The sequence below is a fragment of the Salminus brasiliensis genome, chromosome 16 (assembly GCF_030463535.1).
Source record: "Salminus brasiliensis chromosome 16, fSalBra1.hap2, whole genome shotgun sequence".
In the NCBI taxonomy this organism is placed as follows: Eukaryota; Metazoa; Chordata; class Actinopteri; order Characiformes; family Bryconidae; genus Salminus; species Salminus brasiliensis.
Window position 1 is genome coordinate 25,112,954 of NC_132893.1, and position 25,843 is coordinate 25,138,796.

Sequence of the window (25,843 nt, forward strand, 5' to 3'; positions counted from 1 at the left end):
TTACAAAAGGGCATATACAAAAATGCAAGATCATCGACCTCTGAGGTTACTCTGACTAGTGTTTTCACAAATTTTTCATTACTGGGTTTAGAGTGCTTACGCGAAATAGTGACGCTGAGATTATGGCCCAAAGGTCATGCTGCTTTGCCATCACCAGTCGGAGCACAAGAGAGCACAACTGACCATGCTCTTTCTGGGTGGGGGGGTGGGGGGGGGTCTCTCTTCCCTCATCACTCCCATTGTGATGCTGGCCAGCACAGGCGTCTGTTGGCTGATGTATCAGAGGTGGGGATCCGGCGCTTTCCTAGAGCATCTTGCCTAGTGATGCTGCATCTGCGTAAAGTGGCTGACTTCAAATGTGTCAAAGGAGGCATGTGCTTGTCTTCATCCTTCCTAGTGTTGGGAGCATTGCAGGCAATAGTAAGTGGCTGGGTTAATTGGGTTTATCCATATATAATCCTGATACTCAAGATGGATTGCAAAAATATAGATATATTGAGCACTGTAAAAAAATAAAAAATAAACAAAATGTTCATGTTCAAAGAGGAAGAACAAACGGACTCAAGATTGGCACAAATAGTGGTTGTATTTCAGAGCTCCATGTAAGTTTTAAGTGCTGTCTTTTTAGAAATCTGAAGCAAAACAAATTGTTTGGCACAGGGGTTACTGAAAAACACTTTTGCTATGTAAAGACCGTATTTGAAAACCACTTTAGACATATTTGGTAAAACACCAGAAATTTTTCATTGTAGCATTTCAGTGAAAACAGGGGCATAAAGAAACACATAACAGCAGACTGCGCAGCAGCAATCATTCTGGCATTGGGAAATGTAAAAATGTACAAATGATGCTTATATTAGCATCCGCTGATCCCTGAGGAAAAACTGGACAATCAACTGTGCAGCTCATCACCACATGTATAAACTTTTCACCAGGAAAAGCATTTCATTACAAACACACATAATACTGGTGAACTAGAAGATGGAGTCTTAATAAATAATGTGGTATAGAAATGTGTGGATTAGTATGTTAAATCTATTAAACTTTATTATTAAAAAAAGAATAGGCACTTGTAATAAAGGAATATTTAAAAATAGACTGGCATTTTAAGCTCTTTTAAAGGTAGTAGGACTTGATCATAGAGGCATAAATCATGATGGATTTGTTACATGATGGATGCAGCTGTGACACATAAAACATACAAATGATTGAACAGATATAATGGGATATTTGATATTTGTTCCAGTAAATCAGAAAAAAATATGAGGAAAGTAGAGATTGAGAAAGGGAAGAATGCATTAGTAGAGAAGTTTAGGCAGGCAAAGACATGCTGAGAGATCCGTAGACCAAGCGCAGCTGCTGGGGAGCAGAAGACAAGGACATATTTTTATGCAGAGATCTGCATCCCTATGGGCATGTGCGACACTAGTTTGAAAGACACATCAGTATCAAGCTCAGCTCGCTTTCTGGATTGTGCGGGCCTCCTATGTCGACAGTGCTTCAGCCTTTTTCACTGCAAAGCATGAACTCTTCCACTAGGGGGAGCCTATCTTCTGCAGCTCCTCGACCAGGGCTGTGGACAAGAGATACAAAAGTGAAAGTTAAAGCGGGGCTGAAGTTCTTTTGTAAATCAGAGGAGCAAAGTAGCTCTTAAAGTTAAAAAAACTAACCTGCAATAATTTCATCCTTTACTTTCTGAAGTTCATTGCGCACCTCCTCTAGGATCTCCTGTAATCACACAAAATAGAGCTAAGCAGTCTAGAGCTACTACACTGTGATGAGTACAGAAAACAAGGCGCCATGTTGCCTTTTTTGTAAAGATACAGACAATAGCTGAGTTGGAGAGTCTCTGACCTGCTTAAATTTCTCCATATCAATGCTCTCTTTGGAACCAGTGTCACTTGTGCTGCTGCCTGGCCTTTGCCTGGGGAAGAGAAGTAAATGTATGAGCTCAGATCACATAATACATTCTGAAGTGGGACTTCCAAATGTACTGAATACTAACTGTTTGCTAGCTACATTAGCTTCATAATTCCAATGCAGTCCAAAATGTCAGATACCAAACATGCGTGGGTCATTAGTTTGGAATAGAGTAATTTCTGTTGTTAGAATAGGATTTCTGTTGTCGTCTCATCTCATGACTTGCACTTCAGTATTAGCACATTAAAACCAATGATTCAGACAAAAATTCAAGCAAGACCATTTCCACATGTAGCGGTCATGGAATTGGTGGCTATTCTTGTTAGCCTTATAGCTACAGTCTAAAACTAAAGGAGAAATATATGAACACTAAACATGTCTTAGTTGATTGGTGAGAATAAAGTAAATATGATTTTTGGCTAAACTTCCCTTTAAGTTCTGAAGGTAATCCACCTTAAGAGACTGCACAGACAGGAAATTAAGACAATAAAGATCTGAGGCTCAGAACAGAGAACTCCTTAGCTTTGCCACACTGGATTAAGACTCATTAACTTTGAGATCAAAGAGATCCAAATTCAAAATAACAGCTTAAGCCCACTCCATGTCTTTAAGAGATAGAATTAGAGCAAAGTATTGATACTGAAGCGACCAAGCATTTAGCTAGGTAGATTAACCCCTTTAGAAATGGCCCGCCAGTGGTCCAAAAGTGTTTTTTTACAAACGTCTAGATTGTAGAGTCGTCCCTTGTACAGAAGTCCCTGTAGTTAGTGAATGATACACCTTTGTAATGTGTGTAATAAGCATTAACTTATTAACTAACAAATGCACAAGTACAGACTATATGCACACTACAACTGCAGGAGTAGTAGTAGGAGAAATACCTGTTCAATGAAGCAGGGGCTGGAGCAGAACTCTTCTCTGGGCCCTTAGGAGCCGAGTTAGATCTAAGTGGAATAACAGTGTGTTTTAATTATAACTGAAAACTATAATCTTTCATACTCCCACTAGCTGCTCTTATGTGAGAAATTTCACATTTCCCATATCAGTTTCTAAAACTGCCTCTTAAATCTTGAGTTTAACTGCTCTAAGCTAAATGTTATGTAACTGATTCCCATACTGTAACTACCTACAGTATCCCTCATAATTTTTTTTTTATTTGGCAAGGTACACAGAGATCAACCAGAGAGTCTGCAGACCTTACCTTGGAAGGGTCCCAGACTTCTCCCAAGGCTTTCTGACAGGTTCTGGTGTTTGGAATGAATAAAACAAGATATTAAATGATATTAATCAGAGCAGCATGTATAATTACAAAAAGTGACTGTGAAGGAGGCTGATGCATTCTGGTCGAAGGTTCTTCAGCTTGCTCACAACTCTTACCTTCTGATTTGGTATCCGAGGAAGCTGAGTCGGTCTACAAGAAAAAGAAATGCTGATGAGTATCCATATATCACCATGCATTAAGAAGCTAATATTGTAATGGGCCATAGGCTGTGGCTTGAGAGGTATACTTGTGTGAAAGAGTTTTTTATACAATAATTACATTATTTTCTTCTTTCTTCACCACTGGACTGTCTGCAACTTTTCGTCTGAAAAAGAAAGACATTCACTCATGATATTGGCCAAGACCTCCTTTACATATTATAAAAGAAGTCATAGCAGCTAATATAGGTCCACCTAGGGTTAAAAAGGCACTACATGAACAAAATTGCAAATTATAAAGCTAGGAATTATCATTTACGTTCATGACTAGTTCATATTTATTAACCTTCTTGCAAGGATAGCACTCATCTCTCCCATTAATCCTCCTCCTCCACCACCGCCGCCACCACCACCACCACCACCACCTCCTCCTCCTCCTGAGCTTGGGCTGCTCTCCTTTGCTGCAGGAGCAGGACCTCCACTCTCATCCTACAAGAATAAGACAGAGTTCTGTTAACTCTAATTGTAACATATTCACTTATAATCCCCGTCTGGGCAGGTACCCCATTCCATACCAATAAAAATACAATATAATGTAAAAAGGCCAACATAGCTAACAAGTAACTTATACCTTATACCTAGACTTAGGCTTCATCCAGGTCTAGGAAACTGGCTCTATGTGACAAATTGTTTAATTTAATAATTTAATAAAAGTTGTAAAATAAGTTTGTTGCATAGTTAAAAATAGTCCTAGCAGCCAGACTGAAATGTGTCCATTTAAAGGCATGGATTTTACACTACTGGTCTGTGGAGGACAGGTGTTTTCAGTCTTGCTCCTTCAAGATTTACATCCTGCTCTCTCTGAAAACCTGCACCATTTTTGCCCATTCCCACCCGCCACCTAAACCTTTAGGCCAACTACCTGCCGTGGTCTACCCGCTCCTAACATTCCAACTCATTTCACTCGCAGTAGCCCCAATATAAAATACAGAATAAATATTGACGGTGGATGTCTTTGTCCTGCTGCAACAAACCAGAATTCACAGCTGAACTCATCCAAATGTGATCAACTGTATTTTACCTTTGCCACTTTGCGGAGTTTAGCCCCAGCAAGAGCTGAAGCCAGCCCTCCCGCACCTCCACCACCACCACCACCACCTCCTCCACCTCCTCCACCTCCTGATGGTGGTGGTGGTGGGGCAGGTGGACCACCACCTGAAGGGGGGGGTGGGGGGGCAGGAGGGGGTCCAGGAGGTGGTGGGGGTCCAGGTGGAGGGGGAACCCCAGCAGGAGGTGGAGCTGAAGCTGGAGCTGGAGGAGGAGCTGGAGGTGCAGCTGGAGGAGCGGCAGCCTGTCTCTGTCTCTCCTGCTCCAGTCTCTCTCGCTCTTGTCTCTCTCGTTCCATTCTGTGAAAAAAAACACAAAAGCGTGTACAGCTGTTTTTAAATGGCCCATATAATCGAAATCACAAATATACTGTATATATTGCAGTCATGCGGCTTCCTGGGCTAGACTTCACATCTCTGAAGTTCCTTTTTCTGTCTGGGGGAGACTCTATCTGGGACTCCTCCTACCTGCTAGGGTGTTGTGTGGGTGTATGTGCATGTGTGTTATTAAAAACATGTGATCGCACATAAAGCAGTGAGAACTGGTATTTCTGGACTCCTATATTGACATTCAGAATTATTCATACAAGATAGAGACCTGCTACATGCCATATGCATGTATATGTAAATGTGTGTAGAGGTTGCTTTGTTTCTTGGTGATTGTGTTTTTTTCCCCACACACCCTCCCCCCCATATCGCTATTGTAAAGTCGCTATTTATATTATACTTTTACATATCATGACAGTCATGCAAAAAACTCATATCTTAAAAATAGCAGCTTTACAAGAAAATGAAAGAACAAGGACAAATGCAAAATGTCATTTTGGATAATTTCTATTCATCCATTCATCATTACAATTAAGCACAATGTAAAGAACAACAGCCAGATTCACAACAAAAAAAACTGCCATTTTTTGCAAGGTTGCAAGACAGCAATGATACTGATTAGCTAAAACATTATCACCACTGACAGGTGAAGTTAAAAAAAATACAGTGGCATCTGTCAAAGGGTGGAATATATATTGCAGATAAACAGTCAGGTCTGAAAGGTGATGTGTTAAAAGCAAGAAAAATAGGTAAGCATCTGAGCCACTTTGACAGGGGCCGAATGGTGATGGCTAGATGACTGGGTCAGAACATCCCCAAAACCATTTGTCTACCAATAATGGTAGATAGGAATATGGGCTCTTTAAACATCACTAAAGGACTTGAGCAGAGTAGTGATATTAAAGTGTCTGAGTCAGTATAAGAGACGTGAAGATCTGTGCCGAGTTGAGTCACGTAATAAGTAAGGATATGTGTGCAGTGTTAAGTGAGGCAAGTCACGATGTGTACAGCGGTGAGTGACTCAGGCCACTAAGGGCTGGTGTACCTTTGCTGCTCTTCAAAGCTTGGCCCATTCTGCACAGGTGGAGGGGGGGCTGGTGCACCTATGAAAGAAATGACAACCTATCAACTCTCCAATAAAGAAACACCCCCCCCAAAACAGATACAGTCAGTAAAAGATGCCTTAACTCTCCCAAACTGACAAACTTTTTTGGCTTACCACTGAGCATTTCCAGGGCATACATCATGCTGTTAGCAAACTGCGCAGCTTCATCCTTACTGCCAAAGTTCAGACCCCACACCTGTCGTGCGTCACGCCACTGGTGAAAGTTTGAAGTGGCCTGATTGTACTTTATACCCCTCACAAGTGGACAGTTAATGACAACCTGGAAAGAGACAAAGCATTTGGTGTAGCTGATGTCTCATAGATTCAGTTGTTTTATTTCAAAAACAAAAAGAAATGAGTTGCTCCTCTACTGTGGGTCAACACCATCAAATGCATGCTATATACTGGCAATCTGGATCATGTTAAAGGCCCAACTGTATAATTGTCTTTAAATATCATTTGACTTTTCCAGCTTGCACATTACATATTACCAAGATAGTAAGTAACATCCTGTTTTACCCTCCAAACACAAAAGCAGCTAGTTTTAAAGTAAACTTCTGGACATGGAGCACAATCACTGTAGAGCACACCTATGCACAGCTTTTTCTGGTATCCCTTTGAAGAATGACAAGGAGTGAAATATCATGTCTTATATCTTGAGAGTTCTAAATGTACTACAGAGGGTGTAGAGTTCTAGGAAGTAAAACATAAAACAAAGAATGTATTAATCTAACAGTGAAGTAATACAAGCATACACTAGGATCTTAGCATATTTAAGAAGTGCAGACAGCACAAACCAGTGCAGAGTCTAGCAATATTACGAAGACAAATACATGCAGACTTTGTCAGAGATTTAATATGTTAGACAAAGCTTAGACTTGGGTCAAATAGAACACCAACATTATGCAGCATCATGAACAACAACAAATACATTCTGCATAGGCAGATATGGCTATTTTGGAACCAGCAATGAGGAGTTTGTAGCATTAAGCTTGAGAACATTAGCATTCAACCAGTTTGTTAACTCCTGGGCACAGAACAACAGTTAGGATGATGTGAACGAGTGCTTTTGAGAGAAATAATCTGCTTGTAAAGAAATAATATTTCCAAGTGATAAGTAAATGATGAATAACAAGGGACCAGGAACAGGACCCTGGGGAACTCCATGAGAGACTGGAACAGTAACCGATTTGTGATATGGAGATTTCTAATTCATACTAGATTAAAATGCTCAATCTAATTGGTAATCCTGCCTAAATTGGCCACTGGATGAGCAACAGTGCCTTAAATTTGCTTTACATTAAAGTTTTGCAGTGTTACGGTGTTACGGACCATGTTTTCTACTTGTGGCCAATGGAAGGAGAGCTCTGAAAGAGGTGGTTTTAAATTTGCGGAGATGTGGCTGACTATGGCTGTAAAGACCCTGGGTTTCAGCAACCACATCTGTTCTTCTCCTGTTCTGTCTCATCATTCTATGCTGTATGTGTCCCTACTGTGGTGTGGCCCTCAAGCAGCCTATCCAAATGCAACCATGTGGCAAGTGAGCCCGATGACAAAATGAGATACAGGCCCGACCAGGGCCAGAATAATTTAGTTATTTAAGCACTGACTGGACTGACCAATGTGTTTTAATATATTGCAGGGCATATCGCAATTGCAATATATAGCAGTGCTAGTATTCAGTCCATAATGTCAGAGACTGTGTGGCCAATCAAGCCCTTGCAGTAATGCAGGACTGGTAGAATCTGCAGACTGCGATGTTCATACGGAGTTGAAAATGCGGTTGGAAAACACTGATGAATCTGTTGTCGGTGGCAGTCAGCAGTGGGCAGTAGAATGAGGCAATAGTGTCACACACACACAGGAAGCCAGCTGCAGCGAGCTGTGAGACTTGACAAGAATCAGACTAAACCACTAAGACACCATCTAACTCCTCAGTTTCCCACGCACACACACACCTTTGCTCTTCCTCCACGGCACACGTTATACAGCAAAGCTGGCCCTAACAGGGTGAAAAACTAGCATTCTTCTCGAAAAGGGTGACTTTAAGTGGACAGCTTCTTACCCACACTGACCACTAACAAAGGCAGTGAAACCTTCTGACCTTTTTGAGAGGTGCTGTAGTCACGCAAACACCAGAGAGGAACCACAGGCACGGAAGAAGTATAGACTATTTCCTTATTAGAGAGAGACTCTTTGTGGCATTATTTTGCATTAAGTCTGAGATAAAAGAGAAAGACTCTAATATTAATGGAGCAGGGCAGTCACCTCACCTCAGAATTTATTTTTTCACTTTTAACAGCTATAAAAGTGAACACTTTACAATAACTCTGGTACTCTTAGAACTACCACTGTAACCATTACTTTCATTTTATATAACACACATGTACACTATATGACCAACAATATTAGGACACCTGTTTGTGTTTCTTCAGACATCAAGGGTATTATAAAATATCTCTGGCATTAGAGGTAAAAGAAGCATGAGGACTCAGGCGGTAGAGCAATATTAGAGTATTTTACACAAATTTGACTCGAGTTACATTACCCGCTGAGCCAGAGCCACACAGTACACTAACAGCACTGTAGAAGTTGCGATGTTAGAGATGCAATTCTCCCTTTTTAAAAGTTAGTGGAGCATCAATATGACTTTAAAGCAAAAGCAATTTTTTACAAATGCTACTAATGGTGCTTTAAATATAGCAGACATTGCAGATTATTAGGTTCACTTTACTTGCTTGGAAAATCTAATAGTTTAATGATTAATAATTAATTTATTAAAGCTATGTATTTTTTTAAGACAAATGCTTTGAACAGTCTCTTCAGTTACTAAAAGACTGGATATATGCCTTTTGTTTGTGTGGTACAGATAAGATTTGTGCATAGTGTCATAGAGTAAATAGGCTACTTTACTTATACTTATATAGGCTGCTTTACTCACAAACAAAGACCAGCACACAGGTCTGTGCTCAAACACGAGTGTGAGTGCAGATGCGGTCCCAGATGAGTCCCAAATTACCACAAGCCTCACAAGTGAGGTCTGCAGCCAGAGCCTACTGATCCACAGTCAGGGTTATAACCATTTGGACATAAACAACCCCAGTCTCCAACAGCATATTGGAATAAAAAATAAAACAATGTAAAAAAAAAGAAAGAAAAAAAAAAAACCCACAACAACACCACCACATATATTGCCCCCCACTGATGATGTATATGTATATGTCTTTAAGCTTGTTTGTGAGCACTGCACCATACCTGCTGATCCGCCTGCAGTTTGCGGCCCACCACTCTGAAGGAGTTGTTATTGGGGTTTTGGTAGATATGCACTCTGCTGATGGACTGAGCTCCAGAGCCGGCAGGGACCCAGCGCTTCCCACCGTCATCGTACATCATGACGGTGGCCCGTGCCTGGCACATACTCACCTCACTGAACACAGAAGAGACAGAGCAGAGAATTTACACACCAGTTCGATCCCTTTGCAGCACAAAAATGTAGCTTAGACAGAGTTCAGTGTGCATTACAGCTGCGCAATTTGGTCGCAACACCACTTTCTGATTGCTATTTACAATACATACTATGTACATTCATACATGAATATATAGCATGGGTTACATGCCTTTCAAACCCTTCTACAATGAATGCATTCAAAGGCAATCAAATTATTTAAAAAAAATATATTATAAAATGAATTTGTGGAGTTTCCCAAATTACACTGCTGTCTAAGAGGTGATCCACCGGTTCAGGCCCCAGTGTTGTAACAGCCAGCTAGGAGTCCTAAAGAACACACTTGGCCTTGCTCCTCTCACTAGTTAGGTGGAACAGCCCTCTTTTCCCTCATCACTCAGTGTAATGCAAGCCAGTGTAGTGGGATGTTTGTAAGGCATCTAAGAATTGGCCCTCCAGTTTAATTCCAGGTGACAGCACAACCATTAATGGTCTACCGTCCCAGAGTACACTGGCATTGCTCTCTCTTTCTCTTGAATAGCATATTCAAATACATTCATAATATATTTACATATACAATTACATATTTAAAAGGTATTAAAAGTGCCTACTGATGAATCTTTGATGCCACTGAAAAAAAAGGAAATACATTTTCAATAATATGGATTATATTGCAAGAATGGCTAAGAATACACGTTGCAGCCCTAGTCCTAGGGTCTAGGACTAAAGTAGGTATTCAACAGTTTGTTTTTTTTATACTCAAATGAAACAGGAAGGACTTAACAATGAGTCACAGGCTTCAAAATACAGCATACCACATAAAACTACCACAGGTAGAAGACACAATCCACAACCAGTGAATCATAAAACTGTTCTGTAACGAGCACACCAAAGACAAACTGAAGAGCACAGAACTTGGCCACAAGCTCACACATACACACACTGAAGAGGAGGATGTGGGAGCACCTTTCCCTCTTCCTCTGCAATTGTCTCTGCAATATTGCACACTGACTTCCGCTGACATGGCACCCTGATTCTGAACAGAAAACAGAACTACCTAATAAGGTAGTTCTGAACATGCTCACTCCCACAGTATAAAATCAATAACTGCTACACTAGCTAACCCTAAAACACAGCTGACTGCAGTAAACTAATTACAGACAGGTGTTAAATGAATTAAAAAATAAAAGTTTAATGCAATTTGTTTAAAAATTAGCAAGATTGGTTGCTTAATTAATGTACTGTAACATTAATTAACACACATTGTAATAACTGTAGGCCAATGGTCTCCAACCCTGCTCCTGGAGATCCATCATTCTGCAGACTTTCAACCTTTAGCCTCCAACCCTAACCGACTCCTCCTGAACCATGTAATTAATGCTTTCAGAAGGGCTTGAACAGTTGAATAAACAGTTGAACTCTATGTCTGATATGGATTGGAGATGAAACCTGCAGAAAGGTACATCTCCAAGAGGGGGGTTAGTGCCCGCTGCAGTAGGCTAACATAATGGATGGTGTTCTACAAAATGCAAAAATACAAAAAATGCTTTTTAAACTTGCATAATGTAATTGTTTAATTTTCACATATGATGTAATAACCAAAATTACCCTCAAGCAATGCTTCAGACACTAAGAGGACAAGGACTTACATACATGCTAAGCTAGCTACCACCTCTTTTTTAACTGCTGCAGGTGTGGCATTGCCGGGCAGCTGGCACACTTGGAGGACAGTGCCAGGTTTCCAGCTCCAGCATCGCTTAGGAGTGATGAGGGGAGAGAGCATGGCCAATTGTGCTCTCTCAGACTTGGCTGCTAATGACAACGCAGCATGGCTCATGATTCTAACCTGTGACCCCCGGGCCACAGTGGTTAGACCACATTAGACCACTCAGCTACTTGAGCCAAAATGAGTTACTTTTGTTGAATTACATAAAGAATCTGGAGCCGCGATTGGTCAAGATGCATAAAGCATACAGCATAGACCTGTGATTGGTTAGTGGGCAACAGATCAGGTTTAGAGTTAAGGGTGGCAGGTCTTTGGGAGCAGGGTCAATGGCCACTGAAATAGCCACTGAGTACAGCTGAAAGAGGATATGAGACGATAATCATGAGGAAGTACTGTCACAGAAATAGAGGTGAGATTAGCTTTACTCAGTGTACCGAGTAAAAAGAGAGGCATGAAAATCGAGAAACGCCAAACGCCTTTTGCCGGCTTCCTGCTGTACAGAAGAGTTCCTCTTTCGTCTGAACACAAATGAACTGCCTTAAAATGCTTTCCTGGTCTGGATTTCTAATGGCTGCTTCAGTCGCCGTCACTACTGTAAGGCAGAGAAGGAAACTGCGGTTCACTCCTAACAGTGACTGACAACCAAACACACACAGATGCAAACACACACACACGTACATGTCTATAAAAGGCAGTACAGAAGACTCCTACTCCGACTGTCTAAAATCTGATGGTCTTGATTACATGCCCGCCATTGTCTACTCTTTCCTGTGCAGAGCTGTGATTAGCTTATCAGGTTGGATAGACTGGCTAGGTTCATTTTAGGGTAGAGTATTTAAAAAACACCTGCACAGAAAGAAGTTCCACATTTAAAAAAGGCCTGATAACACCAATCCAACGAACACCACAAAAAAAAACACACAGAAACGTTGTGTGTGCGCTATGCTTGCGTTTGAAAATCTGAAACGTTCTGCCTCATTTATGCTCAGTCATTTGGCTTAACGCTTATTTTTCTAGACAGTAACTGCACTATATGGACATAATTATTGGGACACCTGCTCATTTATTGTTTCTTCTGAAATCAAGGGTTTTGAAAAAGTTTATCCTGCTTCAGGTTAGGCTTTCTGCTAGATTTTGAAGCATTGCTGTAAAGATTTTATTGCATTCAGGCATGGTGTCAATATGGTCAATGTTCATTGCTCCTGTGGGTCTTATTCTATTGGTAATACTTTTCAACAGGGACCAGACAAGATGTGTGTGAGCGCATTTGTACATTGGTGCGAGCAATGGGTGCAACTTAAAGTAGCTGAATGCATTTATTAGGTGTCTGCAAACATCTGGACATAGAGTGTGACCTGAGACCTGTGACCTGTGCGCAAATTATAAGAGACAAAATAAAAATGCTAAAAAATGCTGATCAGCAGGTTGATTTAATCAAATTGGCATTTAGCAATGAATATACTTTACACAGATTAATCACAACCTACTGATAAGTACATTTTATTTTATTCATTTTTAATCTGACACATGAAAAAAAAAACTGTTACAGAGATTGAAAAACTGTATGTTTGGTTAAAAATGACCTTTCGACATTTCCACAGTTTTAATTTCCTACATCCACATTTCGGAAAAAAATTTTGGATGTAAAGTTAGCAATTCCTACAAATACTGCAAATACTGCGTGTTTGTGTTTGTTGAAAAACGATTGGTCAGATCTCCTCTAAAAGTAAAGTAACATATTTATAGCCATTACATCACCCTACATTCCCTCTATTTGTTTCAACTAAAGCTTCCTTACTCTCACAGATTACACTAAAGCTTTAATTTACATACACTATAATAGATTCTTCAATTAGCTGGTATTATCATCATAATTACTATTATATAATTGCTGTTATAATTCCTAAGCATATGATTACATCAGTACACCCATGCATAACAATGGACTTGTGTTGTTACAGCAGCATTATGTTGGATTTTTCCAATTTTTCCAAATTTCAGGCAGAATACTGCTCGCGAAAAGAGTGTAAGGCTGCAGAACCCGAGTAACATTTGTGCCAAATCCTGTGATATTTGTTTACCATGACAATTAATAAGCCTCTCTCACTTTCAGTGCTGGTTCTGTATCTCTCAAAAGTCCAGAAATGCATGTGTAAAGTGTGTCCTTTAGAGATGGCTCAAAGCACGAATTACACTGTAGGGGAAGCCCATGATCAAGAAATACCAAATGTTGCATAATGCTGCTTTCAGGTGACTTTAGAGCATTTGTTGGTCATTTATAAACAGTTTTTTAAGGATTGGTTCCCCCTTTTGAGATTGGTTCCTCCCACAGTTTCTTCCTCCAGCTCTGAGGGAGTTTTTCTTTGCCACTTGTCACCAGTGACTTGCTAAGTTGGTGTGACATGCTTTATTTATTTATGTATTTAATTAATTGTCTTCCGTATTTCTGTAAAGCAACTTGCGACAACAAATGGGTTGTAAACATTGCTAATAAATTTGACTTGACTTGACATTTCATCTTTTTACAACCTTGTAAGAATTCATGGTAACACTTTATGAATGTTAGCAGAATTCATACAAGAGCCCTGAAGGGTTGGTAAGTATACACTGTAAAAACAAGCTGTAAAAACAAGCTGTAAAATAAAGGCAATTGTCAGTATTAGCCTAGTATTAGTCAATCTTAAACACAGCTCTCTACAGCAGAAATCTATTTTGGATATAAATGAACAGCCACTTTTCAGTATTATCCCGTTGTTCTGAAATGGTTTACTCTCCATCAGCATTCCCACATTTCATCACATTCCCAGTGTTAACATTAAGGTGTTAAAGGTGTTAAATTAGCACTGAAAACTGTCCTAAAAACTGTTAAGGGATTAGCTCCACCCTTTACACATTGTGCAGCCCTGGAGGGGTGTGTTTAAGAGGTCTGCAGCAGCAAAGGAAAGTAGAAAGTAGAAAACCTACTGTAAATCCTGTGTTATGCTGGGTATTGTAAGTTGTAAGTTGCTGTAATGTGTGCTGCATGTTTTTATATCTCTAGATGCCACTGAGCACAGAGTTTACACATACTTTTATTAACACAATCACCATTTATAAGACATGCAGTGTGTGTTATAAGACCAAACTACACAGCGAGTGGGCCTTACTATAAATGTCAGATTGCAATTTCAGGTTTTGACTGCTTTAGTTCATTACTTGACTCAAAATGTAGGGCTACTGTGTTTCAGTGCAGAATGTCTGTAAGTCTTAGTGGTGATGAGGTTGTGAACTTAATATAAAACAGCAACTCGTACATGTGAAAATAAACTTCCTCTATCAAACACCAGAAAAAAAAACAAGATAACAGAACACATGCAATACGGGTATTGCAATACTGATACTGTCGTAAAAAAAATGTGTGAACATTTGACCAATCCCAGTTCCAGATTAGTTTCTGTTGGTGTTTTGATGAATCAAGGGATACATGTTATCCAAGAAAAACTAGCTTTTGGGTTATCATAATGATAATGCAGGTCAGTGTTTAACTCTGTTATAACTGTACAGCAACACAACCGCTAGTATTTTGTCTCACTGTTCGTGCTAATCCAAACTATCACAAGACAGTATAAGTGATATTTTATTTTTTCTTTTAAAATGTGTCTACAGTTCCTGTAACAGGGGTAAAGGGTCGGTTAGCAGTGGTTAGAAGCTAGAAGCTTAACAATTTCTATATGCACACCACAAAGGCACCTAAAATAAAGACAGCGATATGCACACTCACACCCCATGTTTTAGCACTGGGTAGGCTACACATACATCCTCCAGCTGGTGTGAAGTTTAAGACTGTGCTTTGCAATAACCTCTTCAAATACAGCCTGAAGTCTGTTTGCTTTAAAAGATATCTGATGTCAGGTAATCATCTTTGCCTTATTAGTATCAGATTCTGATTAAAATCAGATTCTGAAAATGACTTACACAGAAAGAGATACTTATAAGGTACCATGTGCCCATAAACAAAACAGGATATGATCTTTGGTTCATATCATCATTGAGTTCACAGCTGAACTAGAACTGTTCACTAGAACACATATTATATACAGCACAACCACTGTAGCTATATTAAAATAGGAAATGTTAACACACAAATACTTCATGTTTTTAGTTACATCAAAAATAGTACAATTAGAAAAAAAAGAGTCATTGGACCCCTTTCGAGTTCTACAGTCTTAGAACCTCATTAACTTGTTAGGCTTTAACTGACTCATTAGGAATGGTTAGGGGAGTCAGAACTTGTCATTAGAAAGTGTCAGCTGATGCCAGAGTGTAATGAATTCTCAGACACTTCGAGCCTTGTCCTTACATTCAGCAACCACAGACCTCTCTAATCACCCGGCTGAGGATCTGAAAATGAAGATGTTATACAAAATGTCATTTCTAAATGGCAGTTAAGGGGAACTGTAGAAGTCTGGAAGGCCAAAAAACCCTTATATAGAACTGCTTGTATGCTGGCCCCAAACTAACATCAAAAAAGGCAGTTTAGCCAACACAGAAGTGTTAGTGCACCGTGCTACTGTCCAGCATAGCATCTACATGAACATCACTGATGGTATATGGGTGGATCTTACACATTAGGTGACTAAAGATCGAGCTAAAAGATGCTAGCTTGCTGCAGACGATTCACTTGAAGGTCAAAATATTTGAACTGGAGGCTTCTGTGGTCTACATCTGTGGTTTACATTAAAAAGGCCCTTTAAGCAGCGTTTCATTATTCTCGTATGATTTAAGGTGAGTGAAGAGTGATGAAAAACATGTGTGATTAACTTTCAAGTTAATATATATTTAATATACATTTAAACATTATTTGGGACCCCAGCTGGGAAGTGACAGATGGGCGTTTTAAAAAGAAAATGTAAAGATTTTGAAGATTTTCCTGAAAACATACAGTTTTATCTTGGTGCTCAATAAGGCCGTGTTAAAGTGCAAACCACTGACTTTACTGAAACAGCCTTGCCTAGAATTGACCTGACCTCGTAGCCATGTGGACCGGTAACGTAGTCAGCTCTGCCAGTACGTTTACTGAGGACATGAGATACAGATCAGGCAGACTCAGGGGAGAAGGCCGCACAGGAAGTTTAAATTAAACTGTTCAGATGCGACCGCAGAGACGCATGAACGAGAGGAGTCTATGGTAAATCTGGAGGTCATATCTGGCGTGTATGTACATCACTTATTTATAGAATAACCCCTGCTAAACTACAGCATGGTAAAATGAGAAATGGATCCTAACACCTGCTTTAGAGGGTGAGAGAGTTGTGCACTTACTTCTCCAACTCTGCAGGGAGGAAATGGCTGGGTTACTCATGTTGAAGACACAGCAGCCGCTTTTCAATCTCTGTACCCTCCTGTAGACCACTGACTGAGCTTAGCTGCAAGGACATGCTGCCTCCACTTACCACAGTCTCCTTGTCTCTCTCACTCTCACTGAACACGCCTTAAAGTAGCCAGGAACGATGAACAAGAGCATGTTCCTTAAGGGCATGTTCCTTTCCATCGCAGGTGAAGGTGATCCATGCTTAGTGTAAATAACCATGAAATGCCCAATTCTCACCAAAGGTGGCAAAGTCTAACACACACACTGTGACTACACTAAATTAGTGTAAATAACCTCAGCACCATAGCTTGGTCCACTAGTAGAAACTCAAGGCTGCACAAGTAGTTCTTGTAGCTTCTCTACAGTCCTGTTCTGCAGGCACATCCTCTCCTGCCACTGTTTATCACAGTAGCTGTTGGTCGCTGCACCCTTACGACACATGACACGCTACAGGAGCTTTAAACATTAGTCTGCTAAAAAAGCACAACTTCGTATCGCATCGTGGGCAGTCTTACCTCATTTTCTCGGCTTCAACTGGTCACTCCAGTCTGAAGAAAACAAGCCAGGTTTAGAAGCAAATCATTCGTTCGTAGGAGATGTGTTCACATGCATCCGCTTGTACCGGCTGTTGAAAGCGAGCCCACAGTTTCCTGGTTTGAAAAAGGGGAGCGACGTAAAGAGCATGGGTTACGAAAAAGACCGTGGACTTGCATTTTAACTGGTTAAGCTGGTTAGAACGTAAGACCGCAAGATGCGGGTTCTAGCGCTATTTAGAACGCTGGTTCTTCAGAACGTGCCTTAATTCTGCGCGCGCACTGTTAGTGTGTTGTTTACAGCGAGTCTGCAAGTCTGCACGCGCTGTCGTTTGAACGTAAGGGCACATATTATACCCTTCGATGTCCCAGTTAGAGGTTTCATTTTGTGCAGAAAGAGCAGATACTGTCTTTACATTTCTCTTGCTTAAATAAATTGGAAAAAAAAAAAAAAAAAAAACAAACAAAAACGCTACAGCCTGCAGTAGTTTATTACCCCACAAATAAGCTGGAAAAGTGCTAAACCAGCTACATTCATTTCTGCTGTTCCAGATGAGGACGCAGGTGAGTGAAACTTTAGCTCTATCTTGACCTCCTGTGGACAGTCGACGTATGACAATACCAGCACCATTAAAGTGGAATTTGTATTTTTCAAAATGATTGAGAGTTGAATCATTAACATGTAGACAAAGTCAGTCAGAGTGGACAGGTGTGCAATGCTCCGCTCAGCAGACATTTCTCACAATGATGTGAAGCAAGAATTTCATTGTACAGTGTAACTGCTTGTTTCTGCTGTGCATATGACAATAAACTCCTGAATCTTGAATCTAAAAGGATCCAGACGTCCAGAAGCTTCCTCACAAAATGTTAGAACACACAGTGGTCTAAAATACTCTGCTTTTCAGAAGGTTTTGCCCATTTTTTTTTACTGTTATTCTAGATTTAACTACCATCTACCAACTACCATCTAGGACTGAATCTGTACAATATTTTGTTGTTGTAGACATGGCGACCCCTGATTCCTATGACCACCACTGTAAAAAAAAAAAAAAAAAAAAAGGAGGAGTTAGTTACTCTGCAATAAACCATTTAAAAGAATAATAAAAATACACAAAATTCCACTGAACTCAAAAATCTTATTATTAGATAGTACAGCAATGGATCTTTCATTAAGAATGGTGTAATATATATATATATATATATATATATATATATATATATATATATATATATATATATATATATATAATAAAAACAGGGGAGGCAAACATTATATATATATATATATATATATATATATACACACACACATACACATAACAATTACAATAGTTGCAGTAAATAAAAAAAGACAAGGTTAGCGGAACATGATGTGAACTTGGGTGAATAGGCTTAATGCTGTTTTAGTACCCAGCACATCTTTAAACAGCCAGTAAAACCCCAAAGCATTATGGAAGCGTTTCTATGACACATTACTGTCATGATGTGAGTGAAGCAGAACTGCGTTTGTGCAGGCTTTATAAATGCAGTGGAGCGCTTACTGCTGTGTGAGAAAACCATGGATCGACCTGTTATTTGAGCTGCCCCTGGCTGGCTGACAGCTGCTTCTTAGCTTGTAGGTTACTTTAGATTAAACTAATGAAACTATAAGTTATTACTTAACAGCAGTGATCAACAATATAAACTGAGCTCACTGAGCAGGGTCAAATGTATGCTTGCTTTAGTAATATGTAGTCATCAGAAATAAAAACAGAGATCATCTTCAGCCAACTCCAGTAGTTATTACACAAAGAAAAGATAACCCTAATACAAACATACCAGCGATACCAAAGACACCCCACTTACTAAAACAACCCTAAGACTTTGGCTCAGCTTAATTGCCATCATGAGGGTGCTTACTGAAATCTCCCCAAAAAACACGCCCTGAAGAACCCATTGTCTTTCATAAAACTACTACTAAAAGAGTTTTTCTAATAAAATAAACACAAATCCCACCATTGCCCCAAAGCATCATGGGAGCAGGCCTATACCACAAAGCCATCATGGTGTGAGTCACTGAAAGAGAGCCAGCTCTAAACCACCACTCTCAAAACTGGTCTACCTCTCAGCCCTGCCTCTTAATGCCCTGGAGCTCTTACCACTGTGAGAAATCTTTAGATGGACTCCAGGCAATCTTAATTCTGATCCTCAGCTCTAATCAAACCTATTCTGACCTGCCACTTGAACATCAACTTGCACTTGCCATGCAGCCTGAAAGTTACTTTACATACCAGTCAGTTAGTGTTAACTGATGGACTTGCCCAAATATCTGGCCAATATCCATATGTACAGCAGACAAGAAAATGCAAGATACGTTAACTAGATATAGAGGGTCAGAACTAGCAGCTGAAAGGTGCACCACATCCAACAAAATCAAGAATGAAGGGCATCTTCATCCAATGGAACCCTGAGGTTATGTCTAGACTTAGTTGCCATCAGGAGGGTGATCTATCATATCATGATGTGAGTTACTTAAAGAAAGTCATCTTTCAATTACTACTGTTAAAACTGACCCTCCTCTCATCCACTACTACAGACCAACTATATCCAGCACTTTTAGGCATCCATGCATACAGACAAGGGCCAGATATAAATGTTGGATAGGGCTCCGGTCTCGGCTCCATCATCCTGGACAGTAAGTAATGTTTCCAGAGAGGTTATCAGAGAACATTAGAGAAATTGAGAATATGGATAAAAGAGGAAAGGGTCAGCATGGTCGGCTTACTGCCACTGCCATTAACTGGCCGGAACCGGACACTCAAGTTGCCACTGAGCCACTAACTAACTGCCACCAACCACGTGAGCTGCCACTCAGTTTGTAAGTTAAATTATATGCCATTCTGCCAGTCCTAGCTAATGGACTTGACTGAATATCTGGCCAATATATGCATGCATGGTGGTCAGGAAGTGCTAGATCACTTCCAGATGATGTGGGTCAAAACTAGTGCTTGAGAGATGTTGTAGCTGACTGGAGTAGCTTTAAGATGGATGAGCTGCAATTATCAGCTGATTGGGTTGGAGCTAACAGTGGTGGTCTTGAGGTAGTTGAGTTACAAATAACAGCTGTCAGTAAAGTAAAAGTTAATACTTTACTCCTGTAATTAACTACATCAAATCTATTCACTAAGCAAAGACAACATAACCCAAATCAGTGACATCCTGCATTAGCAACTTGTAGCAACTACCCAAAAAATGAGACCAGAACAATTCCTTTCAGCTATCAATATAACCCTGATGCTATATCTCAGCTTAGTTGCATGAGGGTGACTATTTAAATTGCTCCCCCCAAAATGCTGGACCAATCACAAGAAGTGCTAGATCTTTTAATTAGATGTATTGGGCCATAACAACCAGCTGTAAATGTTGGATATGGCTCAGGTTTTGGCATCTGGGGTAAGTTTATCAGAGAAGATTAGAGAATGAGGATAAACAGTAAAAGAGGCACCATGGTGTGTTTGATTGGAGTTGGGAACAGAGCAGAGTTTACTCAAGCTCTCTTGATGCACTGGAGTCACTGGATGCACTGCCACTACCGGACTAGCAGCTGCTACTCAAGTACGTTTAGATGACAAGCAGCCAATTACCTAATATACCTGACTGAACATCTGGCCCATTAGATATTTTAACTAGATGATGTGGGTTAAAACTAGTGATTTAGATATGGGCCGTTTCAAAAGCCATCACAAGATGACTATTTAAATCACCCACCCACCCCCAACATGGAACCAATCACATGGAAATGTCTGATAGAACACAATGTGACCCACGTGACAGCGTGAGTCAAAATGAGTGAGTGACGGAATCTTGAGGCCATGTCTTGGTATAGTGGCCATCACAAGGGTGACCATTTAAATCACCCCCACAAACACTGAACCAATCACACAAAAATGTATGATGGAATACAAGTTCACACAAAATAACAAATAACAAATCTACTACTAAAAGAGCTCTCCAACAAACCAAATACAAATCCCACACAAACCCCCAAAGCATCATGGAAGCAGTCCTACGCCACAATACCATTACGTCATGGTGTGAGTCACTTAGAGAAAGCCATCGGTCAACCACCACTTTCAAAACTGACCTACCTTATCTAACAATTAAACTTAACAACAAAGAAAAAACTACAACCCAAAAACAACCCTGAGGCTATGTCTCAGCTGAGTTACCATAATGAGGGTGATTATAAACACTGAACCAATCACATGAAGACTGCTCATAGGACAGAAATGTAAACAATTTGACAAACAACAACAACAAAACAAAAAAAACAGACAGCCCTCATCTTCCAATACAACCTTGAGGCTATGTCTCAGCTTAGTTCATCATGAGGGTGATTGATTAAATATCCTCACAAACACTGAACCAATCTCAGGAAAATGTTTTATAGTTACAATAAATACAATAAACAGCAATGCTTAACAAAACTACTACTAAAAGTGTTTTCTAATGAACTAAATATAAATCCCACAGACACCCCAAAGCATCATGGGAGCAAGCCTATACCACAATACCATCATGGCATGAGTCAAAGAGAGCCACCTTTAAACCAAAAATGTCAAAAATGACCCGCCTCTCAGTCACTACTATTGACCAACTAGATCCAGCCTTTCTGGGAGGCCAAGCATACAGACAACATCCCGATGGAAATATTGGATGTGGTTGAGGGTTTAGCTGCATTGAACTCATACGTATGCAATGTCTATATTTTATTTATTAGAGTATAATTTAGATACAAACAAAACTAAGGACAGCTTGCATTAACACCCTGAAGACATCGCACACTGAAATGAGGACAGTTACTTAACATTAACTATCATAAGAAGCTCAAATAGAAAAGAAAAACTATCATGAGGGTGGTTATTTAAATTATCCCACAAACACTGAATCAATCACAAACACTGAACCAATCACAGGAAACAAGTTAATAATAAAAAGCAATGCTTAACAAAACTACTGCTAAAAGTGTTTTCTTATGAACTAAACACAAATCCCACAGACACACCAACGCATTATGGGAGCATTCCTGTGCCACAAAATCATTATGTCATGGTGTGTCACTTAAAGAAAACCATCTTTCAACCACCACCGTCAAAACTGACCCTCCTCTCATCCACTACTATAGACCAACTATATCCAGTTAAAAGATCCAGCACTGGTTGGTGTGCCGGCTGCTGTAAGATGTGCTTATGTGCCAGTCAAAGTCAAGTAGGAGGACAACACCTGCCAGTTGGGTGTCGATGTGTTGATTACTTTAGGGTGTGACGGTTTAAGATGTGGTGGTTGGTGTGCCGGCTGCATTAAGATGTGCTAGTTAGTGTGCTGGCTCCTTTAGGATGTGCTAGTTGGTGTACTGGCTGCTTTAAGATATGCTGGTCGATGTACTGTTGCTTTAGGGTGTGACTGCTAAAAGATGTGTTGGTTTGTGTGCCGGCTCCTCTAAGATGTGCTAGTTGGTGTGCCGGCTGCTTTAAGATGTGCTAGTTGGTGTGCCGGCTGCTTTAAGATGTGCTAGTTGGTGTGCCGGCTGCTTTAAGATGTGCTAGTTGGTGTGCCGGCTGCTTTAAGATGTGCTAGTTGGTGTGCCGGCTGCTTTAAGATGTGCTAGTTGGTGTGCCGGCTGCTTTAAGATGTGCTAGTTGGTGTGCCGGCTGCTTTAAGATGTGCTAGTTAGTGTGCTGACTCCTCTAAGATGTGCTAGTGAGCTTTTTTCAACAGAAGTAGAAGCAACTCACAAATCCATAAAGGAAAAGGAAAACACAAATACCCAAGTGCACTAAAAGCCCTTTTTTTCCCGCTGCAGCTGTTAATGTCTGAGAATAACCGTTCGGATTGTGACAGTCGTGTGTTACAAAGAGTCAACACTGTTTTTCATTCACTTTCTTTCTGCTGGCTATTCAGAGGAGACAAAGGGATGCCTCGCTCTTTTTCTTCCCCTGCGGGTGTGGTTCCCATTAGAAAGAGGAACATTTAAAAGTCAAAGTCGGCACCCTCCCTCCTGTTCAAGCAGGTCGCTGTTCAAATAACTATGCAAAGCTGCAGGGTGTGCAGTAGTGTGCTGACTGTTTATGTTTGGACAGCATCTGCTTTACACAGTGTTGTGTCATTACAAAGAGGTTATGTCCACATTCTGAATCAGGCATGATGTGTTTGGATTACATTTCGAAACCTAGATGCCATGATTTTAATCATTTTCTGATTTCTACACATTTAATCTGTCTATCTGTCTGTTTCTCGGTCTCTGGACAGCGCAGGGCAGTAGGACGGTATTTGCATACAGTTAGAGAGCGTCTCGGGATGCCAGTGAGAGTACTGTACCATGTGAGACTATAGACAGTCTCAGAGAAATCGAGGATTTATTTAAGAAATTACCTGAACTTGAATGAAGCAATGGCATAATAAATACAGTTTGTAAACAGTGGGTTTACAGAATATGATCAAGTAGGCAAGGTAATGTAATATATGACATAGTTTCCAAACTGTTGCCTAAGTAAATACATAAATAAATGTAATACACATACACTATAAGTCCAAATGTTTGTGGACACCCCTTCTAAAGAATGCATCCTTGCACACATTGCTGGCATAAATGTGCAAATGTACACACACAGGTGAACATGAACCTACTGGCACCAAGCCTAATGCCAGGTGTGGGATAGAGGAGTAAAAAGCCCCCTAGCATTGAGCTGTGGAGCAGTGTTGCTTAATGCAATCAAATCCTCACAGCAATGCTCCAATATCTATTAGAAAGCTTTCCCTGGACAGTAGAAACAGGTACTCAGGTACAAAAGCAGGATAAACTCTTTTACAAATTGCCTTTATTTCAGTCGAAACAATAAACGAGTGTCCCAATACTTTTGTCCACATAGTGTATGTGTTATATGGCATTGGAATAAGAATGTTCTTCAAATTTCCTGGATGTCAGGTAAATAGAGGTAGACTGGAACAAAGGGTTAAGCTTGATCCCCTATATTTGAATATGTAAATTCCTGATCAAAAACCAGGACAGGCCTCATCCTCTGGAAGTAAAGTGTTAAACTTGTGATGTTCTGTGTCTGTCAAGAAAGCAGAATCCATGTCTGAATGAGGATCATGATAATCCTCATAAAAGGTAAGTGAAAGGACATGAAAGGAGAGGCAAATTATGGTAGGCTTTTTTTCTCTATCCCACTTTACCAACAGCTTAATGGCAGATTCAGCTGGTAAACTGAGACAGCCACTCAAACCATTTTAGGAGGGTTGTGAATGAATACTGTTTTCATTATTTATTTTCATGTCAACAATAATTATTACAATTATAGATAGTAACTACAGTCTCTACTGACCAATGGAGATTTTTGAGTCCATTTTTACTAAATTATGTAATAAAGAAGCAGCTTAAATATCTTACATGTATTAAATACAGCATGGTATTTATTCTCAGCTATGATTCATAATGGGTTACCATGTTTGTGTTTTTGTATAATACTGGCTATGCCTAATAAGCTCTATTTACCCAAATGACTTATGGAAAACACCTGCATAGGCTCATTTGCAACATCCTCACATAATGCAGTTAGTAACCCATGAATACAAAATGCACCTGTAAATCAAGTTCAGTAGGAAAATGGACTTGGAGATTCAGAGCTTCGAGATTAGAACATCTCAAAATGATAAAGATCACAGACTGATCATTACATGATTTCTGTTTATTTCTGTATTTGTTTCAATCACAGTAACCACTGTTTACTCTCACATTAACCAGTGAGCTGCAAAAAGGGTCAGTGTTTAGAGTGACACTATACACTGATCAGCCACAACATTACACCCACCTGCTTAATATTTTGGTGGTCCCCCTTGTGCCACCAAGACAGCTCTGGTCTGTCAAGGCATGAACCCCACAAGACAGCCAGCACAAGCTTTTTCTGTCATTTCTGCTACTGTAGCTCTTCTGTGAGAACTTTTGTCTGTTGTTAAATGTTTCTTCAGATATAAGGACATGAGATTGGGAGTGTTTTGTTTTTAGTAGCACATTGGTGGTTTTAATGTTGTGGCTGATTTGTGTATGTGTATATACAGTCACCTGGTCAAATAACACATTTTGTGGATATTAAAAGTACAGATTAGTGAACAACAAATCATCAAATAAGGTTTTTTTTTATTATTATTTTGGAAATAATTCCTATGTATTTACATACTTTTATATATTAAATATTACATTTAGCCACATGTAATGTTTTTTTTCTTTCAATATGGTCAATTAAGCAAATAGAGTGTAATTATGCTTTACAATGTACAAAAGTGTGTCTCTGTCATGGATATGAACAATACAGCCAGGGGTGCCCAAACTTTTGCATAAGACTGATGTATGTTACTGTAAATATGTATAACACCATACTCTCATCATCAGTCCACACCTACACAAGTCTTATTATTCAGTCCAATTAAACTATTATTTCATTATTCATTTTATTTACATTTACCTTTCTAGACCTCAAGGACACAGTACATACACTTTTCAAGGGGTCATTAGTATTGGCAATGGCCTTTTAAAGATCTGGGGGGAAATGGTTCTTTGCTTGGTTAAATGGTTCCTCAGATATAAGGAAAACCCTCATAGATAGTTCTTTAAAGAGGTTGGTATGGTATGGTTAGTATACAGAGATTAATTTCACTGCACTCAGTGCACTGCCCTGTACTTAGTAAAGGCACAAAAAGCAACCTCATTTTCCACATCAATGTTAAGTGGGGAAAAAACATTTAAATGAGATTATCATACATGATAGAAGTGACAGACTGAGACAGAGGTTGAAAAACGCTGAGTATTCCTCACTATTTTCAGGGATGCTGTGATATCTCAGAGCTTGAGGCACAGTTTGCATATTGGCTGCGCG

The 25,843-nt window shown here is 39.8% G+C and overlaps 1 protein-coding gene across 2 annotated transcripts in view; it reads right to left on the reverse strand.

The window, feature by feature from the left end:
* Window positions 1–567: 567 nt before the first annotated feature.
* Window positions 568–25,843, reverse strand: part of vaspa (vasodilator stimulated phosphoprotein a) — a 212,962-nt gene continuing 187,686 nt past the window's right edge. Inside the window, exons 1-13 of one of the 2 annotated variants that reach the window (XM_072659503.1) lie at window positions 16,914–17,162; window positions 9,133–9,304; window positions 5,992–6,157; window positions 5,818–5,875; window positions 4,421–4,745; window positions 3,686–3,828; window positions 3,461–3,506; window positions 3,298–3,331; window positions 3,122–3,164; window positions 2,802–2,864; window positions 1,855–1,924; window positions 1,671–1,728; window positions 568–1,573 (exon numbers count right to left, since the gene is read on the reverse strand). In XM_072659503.1, coding sequence (XP_072515604.1) covers window positions 1,536–1,573; window positions 1,671–1,728; window positions 1,855–1,924; window positions 2,802–2,864; window positions 3,122–3,164; window positions 3,298–3,331; window positions 3,461–3,506; window positions 3,686–3,828; window positions 4,421–4,745; window positions 5,818–5,875; window positions 5,992–6,157; window positions 9,133–9,304; window positions 16,914–16,918 — 1,221 coding nt within the window. In that variant the 5' untranslated portion in view covers window positions 16,919–17,162 and the 3' untranslated portion in view covers window positions 568–1,535. Of the gene's footprint in view, window positions 1,574–1,670; window positions 1,729–1,854; window positions 1,925–2,801; window positions 2,865–3,121; window positions 3,165–3,297; window positions 3,332–3,460; window positions 3,507–3,685; window positions 3,829–4,420; window positions 4,746–5,817; window positions 5,876–5,991; window positions 6,158–9,132; window positions 9,305–16,913; window positions 17,163–25,843 lie in introns of those variants that run through there. The other variant, XM_072659504.1, reaches the window with a different exon arrangement.